The 17886-nt window shown below is 61.9% G+C and overlaps 1 protein-coding gene across 4 annotated transcripts in view; it reads right to left on the bottom strand.

Moving 5' to 3' along the window:
• Window positions 1-17886, bottom strand: part of TP73 (tumor protein p73) — a 44172-nt gene that overhangs the window by 9967 nt on the left and 16319 nt on the right. For all 4 annotated transcript variants that reach the window (XM_065885704.1, XM_065885723.1, XM_065885730.1 and 1 more), the window contains exon 3: window positions 8674-8922. In XM_065885704.1, the coding sequence (XP_065741776.1) occupies window positions 8674-8922 (249 nt within the window). The remainder of the gene's footprint in view (window positions 1-8673; window positions 8923-17886) is intronic.

Raw genomic sequence — 17886 nt, 5'->3', positions numbered from 1 at the left:
AGCATGGACAGAGGAGGCCCCTCCCTCTGCGCCCCGGCAAGGCCCCCGACGGCCTTGGGTGGCCCGCTCCCCTAGTAGTGTCCCCAGCCCAGTACTGCCCTCAGCTGGCTGTTCACGCTGCCCTTGGGCACACACCCGGTCAGGCCCCAGCCCCCCAGCAGGGGCTGGACCCACGGACGCCCAGCCGGGCCCAAGTCGGGCAGCGTCAGGGAGGAGTGCCTGAGGTCTCCCCACCCTGGTAGCATCAGGTGGTGACACCTGCGGCCGCTGGGCTGCAGGGCAGGAAGGAAGCCTGGGAGGGGGAGGGGGTAGGCCTGGACAGCCAAACCTGGGGTTGGGGGCAGGGTGGGACCTGGAGGGAATGAAGGAGCCCCCCACCCCCGCCCCTAGATCCTTCCTCTCCTCCCAGAGCTCCGGGGCCTCAGGCCGCCCCGGGCACGGGGCAGGGAGGAGGAGGGCGCCTGGGTCCTCATCTGTTTTGTAAAAAAGGTCACGCGGCGATGCTTCTTCTCGCCCTCCCTCCCTCCTGCCTCTCCTTCCCTAGAACCGCTAGATGGATGTGTTTCAACAGATTCCGAGCTGATAAAATCTTATTTATCTTCGGCGGTTGACACAGAGCCGTCAGGACTTGCCTGTTCGGGGATGCGTGAGTTCCTTCGTGTTTGCAGGAAATGGTTTGCCCAGACGCTGGTGTGTGCCCATCCTGCCTCCACCCGGTTCCTCTCCTCCGATCCACCCCACCCCCCCCCAGTCCACGATAGGCCCGGCCCAGCCTGGCTGGGAGCCTCGGGCCTGGCAGGGCTGGTGCAGGGGGTGGTGGGCAGAGGGTGGCGGGCGCGGCGTGGTGGCTGTTAATTTCCTCGCGCCTGCTCCCCTGCAGCTGGGTGCCCAGCACGGGCAGGTCTGGGCAGAAGGAGAGTGGAGAGGTGATAATAACTTGTCTGTCATTTTCCAGGGACGTGTAGCATCTTGCAAACCGCAAATACCGTTAACCAGCTTGGGTGAATCTGTTACAACAGATTCTGGAAGACGGGGCCTGCGGTGGGGGCTTTATTTTTTCTACTGATTTTTTCATGGACCACTTTTATCTGCTATCTGTGCGTGCGTGTGTGCGTGCGTGTGTGCGTGCGTGTGCGGGTGCTCACACCCACGTTTCTCTCCTCTCTTGGGTTATGGACCCTTTGAGGACCTCCCCAAGGCCACAGACCCTCACTCACCGTAGAAAAGCCCTTGTGTCTTCACTCAGCAGAGAGTGGCCAGGAGCATGGGGGGCTCTGACAGGTGTCAGGGAGGTGACCGGCCTGGGGGGTGACCATCACCCCAGCCTGCTTCAGAGCACCCACGCTCAGAAGGCAGTGAGGGTCCACACACAGGGAAACCCACGGCCAGCGGCCCACCCTGGCTGCGGGCTTGGTGGTTGGAGGCTCTGGGGGCCCCCTGGCTCCAGAGGGGGGCCACAGCCGGTGCCTGGCCAGCAGATAAAGGAGGCTGCTCTGCCCCCCCCCCTTTTTCTGTCAAGATGCCGTGTGATGAGTCTCAGTCCCGACTCCAAAGGGCCTTGTCGATCCACTGGCCCCCCCATGAGCAGTGGGGGAGGGGGTCTTGCACACAGGGGGTCCCATTGTTATCACTCGCACTCTGGCCCCAGCCAGAAGCCCCTTCCCAGGACGGAAGGAGCTGCCCAGGGCCCGGCCCTTCCTTTCGCTTCAGTAACACCCTCACGGGCAGGGTGAGGTGAGCCTGGGCCTCCATCTGGTCCTTGTTCCGTAACCCAGGCCCAACATCCGGCCACCCCCAGACCCTGAGGAGGGGGTGAGCAGTACACGTTCTGAGCCCTCGGGACAGGCCGGGCTTGCAGGGAGCCCCAGAACTCCCGCCAGCGGCCACCCCTCCCACTCCCGGGGCACAAAGAGCGTCGATAGCCCAAGCAGCACGCTGGGCCTCAGCCAGGTCCGAACGTGGCCCCTCCGCCCGGCATCCCTGCCGCAGGGGCATCCCCCAGCTGGCCTCACAGAGAGAGCGCTCTGGCAAGAACCCAGCCAGCAGGGCTGTGGGCCGGGCCTCAGAACTGCCCGGCACGGGGCGGCGTGGGGAGGCTGCCCACCAGCCCAGCTCTGCCCAGCCCCGGGAGGGCCCCCTTGACGGCCAGGGGAAGGAGGTCCCCACTACGCTCACCCCATCCCACTCGCAGCCTTTTGAGCCGACCTGGCCTTGTGAGCACGGTGACTGCGAGGGTCAGTGGGCACCTTCCGCTCACAGGACAGTCCAGGAGCCTCTGCCTGTGGGCCCACCATGCTGGACATGACCACTGTCCGGTGTGGGCAATTCCTTCCCCCAGCGCCCTGCAGCTTCCAGATGGCCTGGGGCTGGACCAGCGGCAGGAGGCAGGGGGGATGGCGCTAGGGGAGGCCAGGCTGTGGCCGCAGCTGTAGCAGATACTCAAGGTGGCCTCTCCGGAGGGCCATCGTGTCAGCCCCGACGGGAGCCCTGAGGATGGGCCCTCCTGTCTCTGACCTTCCTGCCATGGCAGCTGCAGGGAAGTCCCCAGTTCAGGACCACAGGCAAAGCCACGCCCTCCAGCCAGGAAGCAGCGAGTGCATCTCTTCACTAAATCAACTCCACTCCCGGCCAGCAGGAGAGGAGCCCCCGGGGACCTGCACGCCCTGGACACAAGGGGTGGTCACTTTTCAGCTTTTAGTACAGTCGGCTGCCATCGAGGTTTTCCCTGGAACCCGTAAATATCCAGCGAAGCGGCTGGGGCAGGGAGTGCTGCTTCTATCCATCTGACCCCACAGCACACGGCGGCTCCCATCACATCGGTACCACCTTGGTGCATCCTCTCCGAGGCCCTGGAGGCACTGGCTGCCCCCTCACGACACGGGGACCCACGGAGGAAGGGGGCGCCTCGCCTTGGGCAGGTCTGCGGTCCTGGGGGAGCCTGCCTCCAGGCCACTGCGTGTTTCCCCCAACAGCCTCTGACTGCCCACTTCACCGAACCCTGGGCACCTTTCACGGGGACCTTCCTGCCCTAGAGTGAGATGCAGCACACACAGCCCAGATCGTAGCCGGTGAAATTTCAGGGCCTGGGATCCATGAACTTGAGCTTGGCTTCCAAGGTTGGGATCTGAGAAAACCCCAAAGCAGATTTCCCTGACAACCAACCACAGGGACCCACCCAGCTCGGAAGCCAAGCTCCAACTCGCTCCCCCAGGGCCGAGGTCCAGGGCACTCAGGACCCCCTGGCTGCAGCAGTGGCTCTAGGAGAAGCTGGGGCGAGAGCTCCCCTTCGGGCCTCATTTTCCCAGCTAGAGAGGGGGCTAAGGGCACCGGAGGGTGGGGCGGGAACAGGGGGCCAGGTTCAGGTGCGAGAAGAGGAAGGGGGGGGTGGTCCCAGTCCCTCCCGGCCTGTAGCTATGTTTACCTCTGAGCCTGGTCAGCCCTGGAGCATTGTAATTATAAAGTGTTCTTTATAATAGAGGAATATGTATAAAGGAATTTTCATCAGTCAGTAAAAATCAGGCTGCGAAGGCGAACTGGGCAGACTCTCCCCGCCCAGTGGCAGCTGTCACTCACTCACTGACAAACAGTAGTTGCAGGCTTGCTGGGCCCAGCTGATCCCCACCAGGGCAGGCCCTGGACCTATTAGGGGTCAGCCCCCCTCACCACTGGTCCACTGGGTCCTGGGGGGGGTCCCTGGACCCACCCCTCGGAGCCGAGAGGAGGCTGCTCCTTTGACGTGCTCCACAGAGGGGCACAGGCTGTGCCCCCAACAAGCTGCGTGATGAAAGCCAGGGGTCAGGCTGCCGGGGCTCAGACCCCCGCTCCACCCTTTGCTGACGGGCGACCTTGAGCAGGGACCTGCCCTCCCGAGCCTCAGTTTCCTTATCCGTAAATTGAGGAGGACACGAGAGCCTACAACATGTACCCGGGTGCTCGGGAGGGGCTCCCCACGCAGGGGCCCTGCAAGGGCTCTGTCTGCCCACCAGCCAGGCACCCTAGAATCCACAGAGCTGTGTCCAATTTGGAAACAAGCCCCAGACAAGAGAGGACTCTTGGTAAAACGTCTATTGCATCATGCCCTGCCCACAGCCCCGCACCTGGGAGATGGAGCCCTGTCCCTGAGGCCTCCCCTCGCCTCCCCTGCAAGAACCTCAGAGCTGGGAGGGGGGGGCTGCCCTGGGATCCCTTGGCGGCAGGGACTCGGGGCCCCTTTCAGGGCCCCCCAGGCTGAGTTCTGTGACCTCCAGGTGCAGGGCTCCCCCGCTGCTTGAGGGGACCCCCACCTCGGGCCACGAGCCGGGGCATTGACCCCCCCCAGGATCAGCCGCAGGGAGCGCACCCCCCGCGGAGCTCCGCACAGGGCAAGCGTTTGCTGAAGATTCTCCCCAGTTTCCCCTGAATACTCGGAGGTTCACCTCTGCGATGAACACTGTTAGGACTCTTCCCTCGGCTTCAAATACATATAATTGCTTCTGGTGCCAGTAAAAGGTATTAATTCCACTTATGCATTCCATGAACTTTTAGGATAACGCAATTGATACCACGATCATGTTAGGACACCTCCACTATTATTCTCCTACTTGCAAACCTCCGAGGGGCTGGAAAGTTTTCTCCCGAATCCATTAGCATTGACTCAGCCACATTCTACCCAGGAAGCCCTCGTAGAGCCTTTGCGTTTCCCGGGCCCCCTCCCACATGTTTCTGGGGCAGGGGTGGGACAGGAGGGCATTCACATCACACGGGCCAGCTCGCCCCCAGGACAGACGGATGGACACACACCCCGTCGGATGTGGGGGCAGCTGGAGGTCACTCAGGGGGCTGTGTTCAGGCTTGGGGGCTGGCTGGAGGCCCCCAGGGACAAGCTGTGTGCCCTCGCACCCGTGCGCACCTGTGCGTACCCGCGCCATCTCGCCTCACGGCAGCCTGCCCTGAGGGCCGTCAGCAGTGCCACCCAGTCTGCCCGAGGCGCCCACAGATGCCCAGCTGGGCCAGGGCTCCAACCACACCGCGCCTGCCTGCTGACCTTGGAGCCCCTCCCCAAACCTCCAGAACATCAAGGACAGCTCCTTCCCTGGAGAGGCTCAGGCTGGGAGCAGGCCCCACACTGCCAACCCACGGGGGTCCCGGGGATGGGAGTGGCCATCAGGGCCCAGAGGCCAACCCCGCCATGTCCCGGGGAGGGTGTGGAACAGGGACCCAGGCACCCGGCACTGCCATCCCTGTCCGGGCTCCACCCGTCCACCGGCCCAAAGAACATCAGTGCCCAGGGGTGCCGGGCCCTTGCTCACAGCTGTGATCTCTCACGGCGTCTGTCTCTCTCCAAAGCCCAGACGGCCCCGAAAGAACAAGCCTCAGCCAGCACGCTCGGAAACAGCGAACGCTGGCGGGGCGTTACAGAACCCCCTGTGACACGGCGACCCCGCCGGCCATAGTGCCATCTCATCCCGCCCCCGCTCCTGGCTACAGGTCTGCCTCCGGCAGCTCAGTTACCTGCTACCCGCCTCCTCCTGACTCCTGTGGCAGGGGAGGGGCTGTCAGAACCCTGGGCAGCGACCAGGAGGGGCCTGCGGGCCTGTGTGCGCAAGTACACGTGTACAGTGTCTGCGTGTGTGCACGTCTGCACATGTGTCTGCGCGTCTGCCTGTGTGTGCACGTCTGCACATGTGTCTGCGCGTCTGCCTGTGTGTGCATGTCTGCACATGTGTTCGTGTTTGTGCATGCATGTACGAGTGTTGCGTGCACGCATACGTGCACACACGCCTGTGAGCTGAGGGCTCCAGGCCCCTCTGCCCGCAAAGAACGCAGGCGTGAGAGCTGAAGTCAAGGGACACAGGTCAAAGCAGATGAAGCGCCCGGCACTGGGGGGACTCCCAGGAGGCCTTGGCCGAGCAGAAGCCAAAGACCCCATTAACAGCTGCGGCCGCTTGGGGGCTGCTGAGGGTGTTTTTCCTGAGCAGGAAGAGGAGAGAAGGCAGCAGTCAGTTTGGAACTGCACTTGAGAAACATACGAATTATCTATCAGTTACCAGCCGGCGGGCGTAGCGGGGCCGCGCACGGCATGGCGCGGAGGCCCAGAGGGCAAGCCCGGGCGGCAAGTCTGGGCAGCGCCCGCACAGCCAGGCGCCCAGAGCTGCAAGCAGGCGGGATGCCCAGGGGTCCCCGTGAGCCGGCCGCCTGTCCCCCACCCCGCCCCGGGCAAGGCAGGGAGCCTGCAGGGGTGGGGTCTGCTCCCAGAGCCGAGGTGCCACGAATCTCATTATGGATGTTTGTCCCACCTCCACCCCCGCATGGAGAAGGGCTGGGGAGGGCGTCTGGGCACAGACAGCTGCACCCTCCTCCTCAGCTCCGCTCGGCGAGCCCTCAGCGGGGGTGCAGGTGGAGGTGCCCAGGCTGGGAGGGAGGCGTCCACTGCTGGGGCACTGGGGGGAGCAGGGCTGGGGCTTGGAGACACAGCTGCTCAGACAAATGAGCCTTCCCCTGCCCTCTGGTGCGGCCACTGGGCTGCCTCCATCCTGGACAACAGGCCACTCCACGGGGCCACTTAGGGCCAGCACAACTGTGACCAAGCCGTGAGCCCCTCCAGCCCTGAGGCCACACACCTGGCAGGGGGTGGTGGAGGCAACCAGGAGGGGGCAGCTCCCGTCCCTCCCTGAGGACCAGCTCAGACCATCCCAGGTGCTCAAAGCCCCCCAGATGCTACAGACCTCATCAGCATCCTCAAACAATGGACAGGAAGGGAGCCAGGACCGCCCTCCCCCCCCCCCCCCCCCCCCCGCCCAAGCTGCCTACCAGGACTCCTATGGGGCCAGCAACTCAGGCCCTGATGACAGAACGTCAGTGAAGGAGGGACTGGGACCCTCCCCCTTAGAAGGGAGAGAAAGGGCTTAGGGAGCAAAAGTCAGAATGTGGAAGAGGGGCAGTAGTGAGCCTCCTGTCACTAGAGACGTGCAAGTGTAGGGATGCCTCGAGGGCCAGACCTCAAAGCAGGGGTGTGGGGAGCAGGACCCCACAGGCAATAAAGAAGCCCCTGCAGGTGCAGCTTTGGCTAAACAACCTGGTCCAGGAGGACCAGGCTCCGTGGCAGCCCACCCCCACCCCCATCATCCAAGAAAATAATGAAGATGCCGGCACCGACTGTGCTAAGCCCATCCCGGTTAAGCCTTATCACCTCCACCAATGGAGCGGTGGAGTGAAAATTCCCAGATGAGGACATCTGGGCACTGACGGGAGCAGATGCCCCTCTTGGCCACTGGAAGCCCTGGAGTCAGTCTGAGCCTTGACTCAGCAATGGGTCAGCAGCTGCGGGAGCCCACTGCTCAAGCAAGAACCAGAGACAGCTGCAGGGGGCCGTCCAGGCTGCCTGCCTCTCCGCCCCACCTCTGGCCACCCCAGGAGTGTGGGAGAGCCCCAGCCTGGCCAGCAGGGCAGTGGGGACAGTGGGAACCGGTTCTCAAAGCGGCAGGACCTCGGTGTCACCAGTTCAGCACTCCCTCGGGGGCAGGAGGGAGTGCATCCACCCTGCATGGACTCCTTTGCTCCAGGGTCCTTTCCCAGGGGCCCGGAGTGATTACGAGCTGCTGTTCCCAGAGGAGGTGATGTGGCCCCATGGCCAGGACCGCCAGAGCCAGGCTCACTCTCCCCTCCTGGGGGCGGGCAGCAGACCTGGAGGGTCCTTGGCGCACCCTTTCCTGCCCAGTGCCCTAGGCTCCGAGGCAAGCCGGCCGTGTATCCGGGGGCCTTGGTGTCCCTAACCCTTTCCTCTGCCCTAGCGGGGACATCACGCAGCACCTTCCTCTCCCCGCCGCAGGACGGACAGTACAGTTCAGTGGTTGGGAGCACAGCCGCGGGAGCCAGCCACCAGGTTCCCATGCCAGTGCCCCCACTTACCACCCGCATAACCCTGAGCAGGCCACTGCCCCTCCCTGTGCCTCGGCGTCCTGGACTCGAACGTGGGACAATAGTAGATTCTACCTCGTGGTTGCAGGCAGCTTCAAGGGTTTACACAACCTCAGAGAGCTTAGGGCAACAGCAAATCACAGCTCTCGGGGAGCAGCCGTGGGTGTGTGGGATGTTATCAAGCTTGGCAAAATCTCGACCATCTCGACGGGGGGTCAGATTGTTCCCAAGGGCACGGTGGCAGGACCTGGGGTCCGCGGCACTGTGGCTCCATCCCTGACACCCATGCTTGGAGATGACAGCCCAGAGAGGGAGTGGGCAAAGCCGAAACCCGCCTACAACAGACACTTCTGGCCAGCCCTGCACTGCCTGGAGGAGGTGGCCTCCGTGGGCCCCGGCGCCAGCCTCAGACAGCTCCAGGTGTCAGAGCTGTGAGCCTGCTGCCCACCCAGGACAGGATTCAAGCCAGAGCCCCCACTGAGCTCGGGGATGCTGGCCAGACAGTCCTCGTGAGAAGGGTCTGCCTCTGTCTTCGCCAGGGGGAGGGGCATGTCCATCTCCTCTGGGGCCCTGTGGGAGGCTGGCCCACTCTGGCCACGCGGCCGTCCGAGGGGCGGGCACGCCCAGACTGTCCGGCCCCGAGACCTGCCTCCCGGCCGGGTGGGAGCCCTGAGCGGACACAGATGTGCACGGTGCCATCCCTGGGTGCCAAGGTCGCGGGCAGCCCTCCCCACCGTGCGCCCCACAGGTGACCGCCGGAGCCGGGGCGCCACTCACCGTCCAGGTGGCCGACTTGGCTGTGCTCGACTGCTGGAAGGTCACCTCGAAGTGGTGCGGGCCGGGGTAGTCGGTGTTGGAGGGGATGACAGGCGCGGGCGACATGGTGTCGAAGGTGGAGCTGGGCTGTGCGTAGGGCGAGTGGGTGGGCACGTTGGCGCTAGCGGCGTGCTCCGGGGCGTAGGGGCTGCCCGGGGCCGCGCGGCTGCTCATCTGGTCCATGGTGTTGCTCAGCAAGTGGAACTGGGACTGGCAGGAAGGGGAGGAGGGAAGGGGGAGACACACAGTCAGGCTGGAGAGTAGAAGCCATCCCGTCCGGGAGGTATCCTGTTACAGGAGCCTTAAAGGGCCAGCAGCTCAGTCATCCCAAATATTTCCTCGGGGGTTGGGGGGGGCCCACTTGACAGGTCACTACTTGTGTTGGGATAAACTGACATATTCACCTCGCCCTCCCCTCTCCATCAGCCTCCCAGTGCCTGGGGCTCCGCCGAGCACACCTGGAGGGGACCGGCCTGCGGGGGCTGGGGGGGGGCGGCTCCCAGCCCCGACTGACACCCTGGGTGCCCGGCTGCACTCCCCAGGGGCAGCACCCAGCCCAGGGAGCCACGCCTCCTGCTGTCACCGTTACAGCTCAAGCTGGGGACACCCCACCCCCGGGAGCAGGGCAGAGGGCGGCCCCAGAGCGCAGGGTGGGCACACCCCAGGCTCCGGTGCAGGGGCTGTCTGCCCAAGAGGCTTTGGGAGGCCAGATGTGGCCCCTCGGTCCAGCCCTGTAGGTGGTGGGGCAGAGCTGGGGGCTGAAGGACGGTGGCTGAGGCCACTTGCGAAGGGCCCCTGTACGACAACAGGCTACCTTCACCCACCCGCACCTGAACGACCCCCAGCTCCCCCTGCTAGCAGCTCTGCCTGGTCCACGCCCTCTGCCCACCCCAGGGCACTGGCAGCCTAGCCCCCTCCGGGGCCACACACAGAAGGAACAGGAGCTCTTCGCCTCACGGTGTGGGCGTGTCCCCTGGGTCACCCTCTGTGGGGTCCGGACCAGCAGCCCCTGTCAGGAGCTTAACGGAGGCCCCAGCGAGGAAGGGAGGGGGCGGGCACGGGCCCACGCTTCAGCGTCTTGAATCCAGGGCAGAGCAGATCTCCCCTGGAGGGCTGGCAGGGAAGACCCACCTTCGCAATCCGGAGGCTTCCAACAGGAGGCTGACACAGTAGCTGACACAGGCCGGACCTGCTCTAACCGCAAATGTTTAAACAGCTCCTCTCCTTGCCAGCCAGGCTCGGAGGGAGGGCGGGCGCTACTGCCCCCGATGTACAGATGTGGAGACTGAGGCTTGGGGTGGGGATGGCAACGCCGGGGTCCATGAACTGGGGGACTAGAGGGCCTGGAGTCCCCTAGAGGGGTGGAGGGGAGAGGCAGACCGGACAGCGGGCGAGGGGCCCCTTTGCTCTGCACCCACTTCTGAGAGGCAAGCACTCTGTCCCCTCAAGTTCCTTGGATGGTGGGGAGAACCCCGGCCGTGGGGCAACCCCAGTGCTCAGCTCCCTCTTGCACGTCAGGAGGATTGGGCTCCATAACCCAGAGGCCCCTGCAGCTCGGCACCCCGGAGGCACACCCGTGTCCACATCACGGAGCCCCCCGGGCCCCCTCCCGACCTGGGGAGGGAAACCCTCTCCTGAGGTCTGCCCAGCCTTGAGGAAGCTCAGCACAGGTGATGACCGAGGGGGAGGGAGGTGACGGGTGATGGATGACAGGCAGCTGAGTCTTACCAAAGCCACTTCCCGCCCCCCCCCCCCAGCCCCGTTCCTCCTGCCCCCACCGTGCCTCCCTCAGATGCTCCAGCCCTGACGGCCAGCTGCCACCCAGTGCGGATCAGCCGTCAGGCCCGACCCCATGCCCTCCCCGTTGGGGACAGCCAGACTGGGCAACGCCGTCAGGGTGTTGGCACAAGGCCCTGGCTGAAACTGCCATCTGACAGATCCCTTGGGTGGCTCTCAGGCTTTTCTATTTGAACCTCCAGGACCATTCCCCCCACCTTGTAAACCTAGGGCCCCAACACCAGTGGGATGGGGGCCCCCTGCCGGGCAGACCCCACTTCCCCACCCCACTAAGGCCACCTTCCCTGGTCGGCGGTCCCCTCAAAGGCCTTCCTAACCTCCTGAGCCTCCACCTGGAAGACGAAGGAGGCTCAGTGCCCACTGCCTCGCCTGCCTTGCAGGTGGATACACAGACCGCCGAGTCCGTGCCACGGAATATTATTCCTCCACCATCAGGAAGAGACAAACTACCGACGCTACAGCCCGGAGGAAATGCAAAACCACGCCACACGAAGGCGCCCACACGCCATACGGTTCCCGTTTACATGAAAGTCCAGGGATGGCAAACCCACAGGGACAGACGCAGATGGGGGCGGCCAGGGCTGGGGTGGGGCTTCGGGGTGACAGCTAAGGTGCAGGGTTCCCTTCTGAGGCCATGAAAACGCTCTCAGATGGACTGTGGTGATGGGTCCATATACCTGTGAATTTTTTAAACTGGAGTAGAGTTGATTTAATGCTGTGCTAGCGTCTGCTGTACAGCAAAGCGATTCAGTTACACACACACACGCACAGTCTTTTTCATGTTCTTTTCCAGGATGGTTTATCACAGGATATTGAATATAGTTCCCTGCGCTCTACAGTAGGACTTTGGTTTTTGTCCACCCTGTAAATAATAGTTTGCATCTGCTAATCCCAAACTCCCAATCCTTCCCTACCCTGCGCTCCCCACCTTGGCAACTCTAAGCCTCTTCTCTAAGTCTGTGAGTCTGTTTTGTGCATATATTTTAAAAATACTGAATTGTATACTTTAAGTCGGTGAATTGTGTGGTATGCCGATTATAACTCAATAAAAACAACTGAGGGACCCAGCCAAGCCTCACCTCTCCTGGCCCGGGCCATTGTGGGTGTGAGGGGAGGGACAGCCAACGCCTCCAGAGGGCCCGGGTGGGGGCCCCACGTGCTTTCACACCCCCTTGCTCCAGGACGGCACTGCTCTGCGTCCTCCCCACTGGACTTCAGACCCGACAAGGACAGACCTTGTCCCACGGGTCATCAACGTACCCCTGCACGGGCACAGAAAACGTGGCCAGTGTGAACTGAGCTGTGCTGTGGACATAAGGGCACAGACTCCAAGGACTTAGTGCCAATGGAAAGAATAGAATAAAATATCTCATTCACAATTTCCTATTGATCACTTGCTGAAACGAGCATAGTTTGGGAAAAGCAAAATAAATTCTTGAATTCTTTCCACTGTTTCTTTTCACCATTTTAATGTGGCTACAAGAAAATGCAACGTTACATGTGTGGCTTGCATCCCGTTTCTACTGGACGGCCGCCACTGGACAGGGTCCTCCCTCAGTGGCCAGTGAGGGACTCGCAACTGTAATTATTGCTATTGCTTTTATTATTATTAATTATTAGCACGTCCTTTGGGGTTGTAGTGCATTTCTCATTACGGAGTGGTTACTCAGGAAGGTTGCTGAATGAGAGAGCAAGTGGGCACAGGGATGGAGGGATGGAGGGATGGATGAATGGATGGATAGACGGATGGATGATGGATGGATGGGTGGATGAATGGATGGATGGAGGGAGGGAGGGAGGGAGGGGGGAGAGAGAGAGGGAGGGGGAGGGAGGGAGGGGGGAGGGATGAATGGCTGGATGGAGGGAGGGATGGATGGATGGATAGGTAGATGCACGGGGCAGCAGGATGCCCCCCACCCCACCATACAAATGCCCAGGAATGAGGACGGGATGTGAGCCTGCTTCTCCCACTTGCAGGAGGCTGAGAACCTGGTGGGTCCTGGGGGGAGGGGTCCCAGCCTGCCAACCCAACCCCCAGAGATCTCCTTTCTCTTCTAGGTGATGAGCACGACCCCTCTGGAGGGTCTTCCCTTTCACTCCACCAAGGGCTGCAGGGAGCCTTCCACATCCCTAGCAAGGACAGCCCAGCCTGGGGTTTCATGTCTGTCCCCCAGGGTCCATCCCCAACAGGAGGACGGCCCAGGCCAGCAGAGCAAACTGCCCCTGCCTCCCAGTTCAGGGGAAGGGGGAGGCAGCCCCACGACGACAACCGTGTTCAGGGGAAGGGGGAGGCAGCCCCACGACGACAACCGTGTTCAGATTTTAACTTGTCCACATTCTTTACAGATCTGAGGCGAGTGCCAGGGAATTAGTCATTGAACCAAAAGGAGCAGGGCTGATAGGATCTCCACGCCCAGCAGCCACATAGCAAGAGGGAGCCTGGAGGCTTCCAGCGGGCCAGCGGCCCGCCACAAGGAGTCCTAATGGGATGTGGGATCGCTGCATCCCTCATCCAGCGAGGGTCTCATCTCCTCTCCTCTCGCTCCAGCTCTCCAAGGTGTCAGGCTCAGGGGCCTCCTGTGGTCTGGGGGCCTGGGAAGCCCCCCTTCTCTCCGGGAGCCTGATGACACTAGCCTTGTGCTGGGCGGATGCTGTCGGGGCAGACCGCCAGCGCCGCTCCTTCCCTCCGTCCTGCTTCCCCAGGGACACCCCTGCCCACACCCGGAGAGACGGAGAGACAGCGAGACAGCAGAGACGTCTGTCCCCCTGGTTTCCCTGAGGCTTTGAGCGCAGATTAGGAAGTGTTGCATCCTCACCTTGAAAGGCCCTTCCTTCCCTACCCACAGGGAACTTTGCGTTTCCTCCCCAGCCAGGCAGGGAGCTTTGCTGGGGCCACCCCCACCCAGACCCAGCTGCTAAACAGGGGAGTCTGGACCCCAGGGGAGGCCAGCATGGAGGCCAGTGTCGTGCCCAAGGCGGCTACACCCAAGCCGGCAGGGGTAGGGGTTCTCCAGAACCAGAGGCCCCCGGAAGCTGAGATGAGACCCACTTGGCAACAGGGAGGAACTCAGGCAAGACCAGGGCGTTTTTGGTTTGTTTGGCTTTCAATAAGAACTCCCAAGAGAGTGGGCTGATTGGGGCACGCCTGGCCCGCGGCGGCCCACATGTGCCTACATGCGCGCGCAGGGCTCCTGGGCCCGACCCAAGGAGGGCCGCAAGCGAGCAGGAGTCGGGAGCCAGCGGGTGGCCTCTCCCCAGCATCCCCGGAAGCGCCAGGCCTGCTCTGAGCCTCGGAGGCCCCTACGCCCAGTACGCTGGGCTGGAGTTCTGGGAGGGTGTCTCGGGCTTCCCTCTCAGATCTCAGTGCCTCTGGCGGAGCAGGACGGTGCCCTGGGGACCCCTCTCTCCAGCCCCTCCAAGGCAGTCCATCCATTTGCTCCACAAACTGTTCTGAGGCTCTCTGTCAACTTAGAGCCAGATGCTGGGCCGGGGGAGGGGGATCAGACTGCCCTCCCGGTGCGGGCCGTGTGCAAACCCACACCGTGTGCCTGGGTTTACGTCCCAGCCTCCACAGGGCAGCCAGGCTTGCTCCTGGGGTCAGCGTCTCTCAGGCAGGAATCCAGAGCGGCCTATTTTTGCTCCATGTCAGGCAAGGGCGCACCTTGGGCCCCTCTGGGGGGCCATGTGCACACGTGTGCTGTCACGCAGGGCCCAGAACACACGCGCGGAGATGGGGCGCCGGGCTTAGACCTCAAGTGTGGCCACCCATCTGCAGAGGGAGGAGGCTGAATGGGGCGGGGCTGAGGGGGTCCCGCCCCTTTACGGACATCCCGCTGGGCCGCTGCCAAAGCCTCCGGAGTCCCAGGGAAAGGAGGCTTCCCGAGGAGCTGCGGAGAGAGGTCCAAAGGGGGCTGCCCCGGGGCCTAGGTCCCGCCCACCCCCAGCCCCGCCACCATGTCCCCAGCCCCCAGCCTCAGGGGCCTCTTGCCCAGTCCCTGCAGATCTGCTGCGGGCCTTCCCGCACACAGGTTAGCCCCAGACTGGACGCTCAGAAACTCCAGGCTGAATGAACCAGACCCTGGAACTCCCAAGTAGGCCCCCCGAATCACACAGGCCCACTGTACCCACTCCTGTGCTGGGGGCACTCTGTAGCCCAAGGCAGCTCCAGCCCATGGCAGCCCTTCCAGGAGACCCTCGTGGCAGTGACCACACTGTGCCAACCGGCACCCCTGCCAGTGCGCAGGGGCTGGCCAGCTCCCCGTGAGGGCAGGGAGGCGGCTCCCCGGCCCCCTCCTCTGACCCCCACAGATGGCCGTCCCAGCCAGCCTTCTCCAGGGCCTGGGCTCTTCCCGCTTCACCAGGTCGCCCCTTTCGCTGTGAGCTGGATTTTGTGGGTTTATTAGTATCCCATTTTATGTGATTATCTATGTAGAATTTGTAAACCATCTCAAATGATTTGGGGGGATGTACCTGGGAAATAAACTGTCTTTGACAGTCTGTGTCCCCATTCCCTTCTAATCTCTAGCCTCCCTGCATCCATGACCACCTTCAGCAAGGCTCCAGGACGCTAAGATTAGACAAGGACAGTACAGACGGGCTGCGACGCACAGTCAGGGGACCCAGCACAGATTTACATTTAGGTACCACAAGTGCTCTCCGGAGTAAAACTTATTTTTTTTAGTAAACGTGGTAACAGAAAAACTTGTCAGTTAAAATTTAAAACGACTCTGGTTATGTCCCCAAAGGCTTATGGTTTCAGGCTGCCTCACCCAGTGGAGGGGACTCGAAGCCAGGCCAAGCAGGGGCAACTGGGGAATGCGGAGCTCAAACACTGGCTCAGGAAGCATCTGTCTGTCCCGGCCGCAAGGACACAAAGATTCGAAAGACAGGACTCTCTCGCCTTTGGGCAGTGATAACAGCTCCCAGGAAGCCCCAGTTTCTGGCCTCCTTTCGACATTGCAGGTCCATACACAGGGCCTTTTCTCGTGCTAGTCACTTACTCCCAATACTGTCTCTCCTACCTGTACCACCTCGCAAGGATCACCTCCTCCCTGAAGCCACCCAGGCTCTCTCCACCTGTTCTGGTGTTCAAGGACTTCCTCTGCTGCTTCTCTGGGTTCAGTAACACGATGATGCACACCCATGTGGGTTTGCATCCGTGCCCACCTTTTACCAACGGCTTCTGTGAGGGCCCAGCAGTTAATACACTAAGAAGCCGAGAATGGCACCCGACACACGGAATGCATAGACATGTCTGCTGTTGTTCCTACCGGCTCCCTCTCCCCCTACCTGCCCCCAGGTGGGCATGGGTGGCCACGGTCCTGGGAGCTACCACATGCATGGCTATCACAGAAACACTGGTTCTGGCTCCTTCTTTTCTAAGCCATGGGACGGCCAGCTCACTCATCTTGCATTCCTCTGCATTTCCGGCAGAAATGGAGGTTTCACGCTTTTAATGTTCTTTCAAGGTGTGGTCAGAAGACCATTACTCAGGGCGTCCGCCCAGGGATCTGAGGGCCCATCTCGGGTTGGGGGGGGCCCCCTGGGAGGTTTGACCTTTTCTGGCAGCCTGGGCCCATGCCCCCCCCCCCCCAGTGCTACTTCAGTTCAGCAGAGAATGATCCAGTAGTTCATAGTGCACCCTTCCCTCCACGCCCAGAAAGGATCAGGAGGGACTCAGCAAGGGACAGAAATGACAGGACAACTCGAAAGCGCAAAGGAGGCTGCCCGGCGGCAAGGGCAGACTGGCAGCCAGCGTGAACAGGGACCCAAGATGAGACACGTAATTACAGAATCCCCACCGTCCAGGGAGCAGGGTCGGGAGAGAGAAACCTCTCCTCAGCAAGGAAGCCCCGAGCTCAGAGGTGAGAGCCTCCTGCTAAGCTAATTTCTCTCCACCAGAGTGTACAACCCATCCAGACACCTTCCTCCTATTCCAGCTCCTATTTCTGCATTAAGAACCTGCTGAGTGTCCAGGACACCTGCAGCTCACACGGGCAGCTGTCCAGCCGTTCAGTCCATGGTGCCCAAAGTGTGCACCACAGCACGACTGCAGACCTTATCGGAGCCTTGAGGACAGCCAGCGTGTGAGGCGAATCTTGGAGAGAGAAGTGGCACGGAGCGCTTGCTAACCAGGAGCTCCTGTCCCCACAGGAGCCAAGCTAGCTGGCAGTGGGCGGTGAGGGGAGAGGACCTGCCTCTGGCTCTTTAAAATGGGCCCCCTTCTGGCAGAGGGCAGGCTGGAGGGGGACAGTCTGACAAAGAGCTGTCCCCTCCCCGTCAGGCAGGGATGAAGTTCCGCCCTGTGGGACAGCGCTCTGGTCCTGCCTCCAGGGAGTGCTGGGGTCCCCGCCCATCCCAGGGCACCCAGCCACCATTGGCCTGTTCCAGCCCTGGCTTTTCCAAGTGACCCGGCTGCATGGCTTGGCCACTGCCTACTCTGTTCTCGAGAGGAGGCCAGGAGACCTGGAGACAGTGGCCAAGCAGCAGAACGCTTGCCCCCTGGGTCCCAGGGCGCCCATGCTGCCGCTGGTTTGCCCGTGGGGCTGGGTTGGGGCTGAACTGCCGGATTCTAGAGAAGCCAGGAGTGTCCCTGGGGGGCACTTTCCGGGACTGCACCTGTGTCCCTGCTCCTTCCAGGAGGGTCCTGTATTTTTTTTTTTTAATAGATGAAAGTTGGACCTTTGTTATTCCATAAAGGGTTGGGTCTTTTTATCCCTTTCTTATGAAAGGGCTGGAGATGTTATTTTTTTGGTTTGGGTTTTTGGGGTTTTTTGGCTGCGTTGGGTCCTTGTTGCTGCATGTGGGCTTTTCTCTAGTTGCAGCAAGCGGGGGCTGCTCTTCGTTGCGGTGCGCGGGCTTCTCATTGCGGTGGCTTCTCTTGCTGCAGAGCACGGGCTCCAGGTGCACGGGGTTCAGTAGTTGTGGCACATGGGCTCAGTAGTTGTGGCTCGCGGCCTCAGTAGTTGTGGCACACGGGCTTAGTCGCTCCGCGGCATGTGGGATCTTCCCGGACCAGGGCTCGAACCCGTGTCCCCTGCATTGGCAGGCGGATTCTTAACCCCTGCGCCACCAGGGAAGTCCCAGCCTGTGCGTTTTTAACAGAGGAGGGTCCTGCGAGCAGCAGTATTTAAGGTTCCACCAGACTGAAAGGAACTAAAGGATCAAGGTTTGTCTTTTTTAATTGGGGGAGGGGGGCATCCCTTTTCCTCTGGCTGTAAGCCTCCAAAATAACTGTCCACGCCTTTGTGAAGCCACAGCAAATGCTCCACGGCCACCCTGGCTAAACGCGTGCAGTATCTCACACCCTTGACCCTCAGCTCTTTCTAGAAGCTGAAGCAGGTCTCCCCGGCTGCTCTGTGCAGAGCCAGCAAGTTG

The sequence above is a fragment of the Phocoena phocoena genome, chromosome 1 (assembly GCF_963924675.1).
Source record: "Phocoena phocoena chromosome 1, mPhoPho1.1, whole genome shotgun sequence".
Lineage (NCBI taxonomy): Eukaryota > Metazoa > Chordata > Mammalia > Artiodactyla > Phocoenidae > Phocoena > Phocoena phocoena.
Note: the sequence above shows the minus strand (reverse complement) of the source record. Positions and strands in the feature narration are given on the sequence as shown.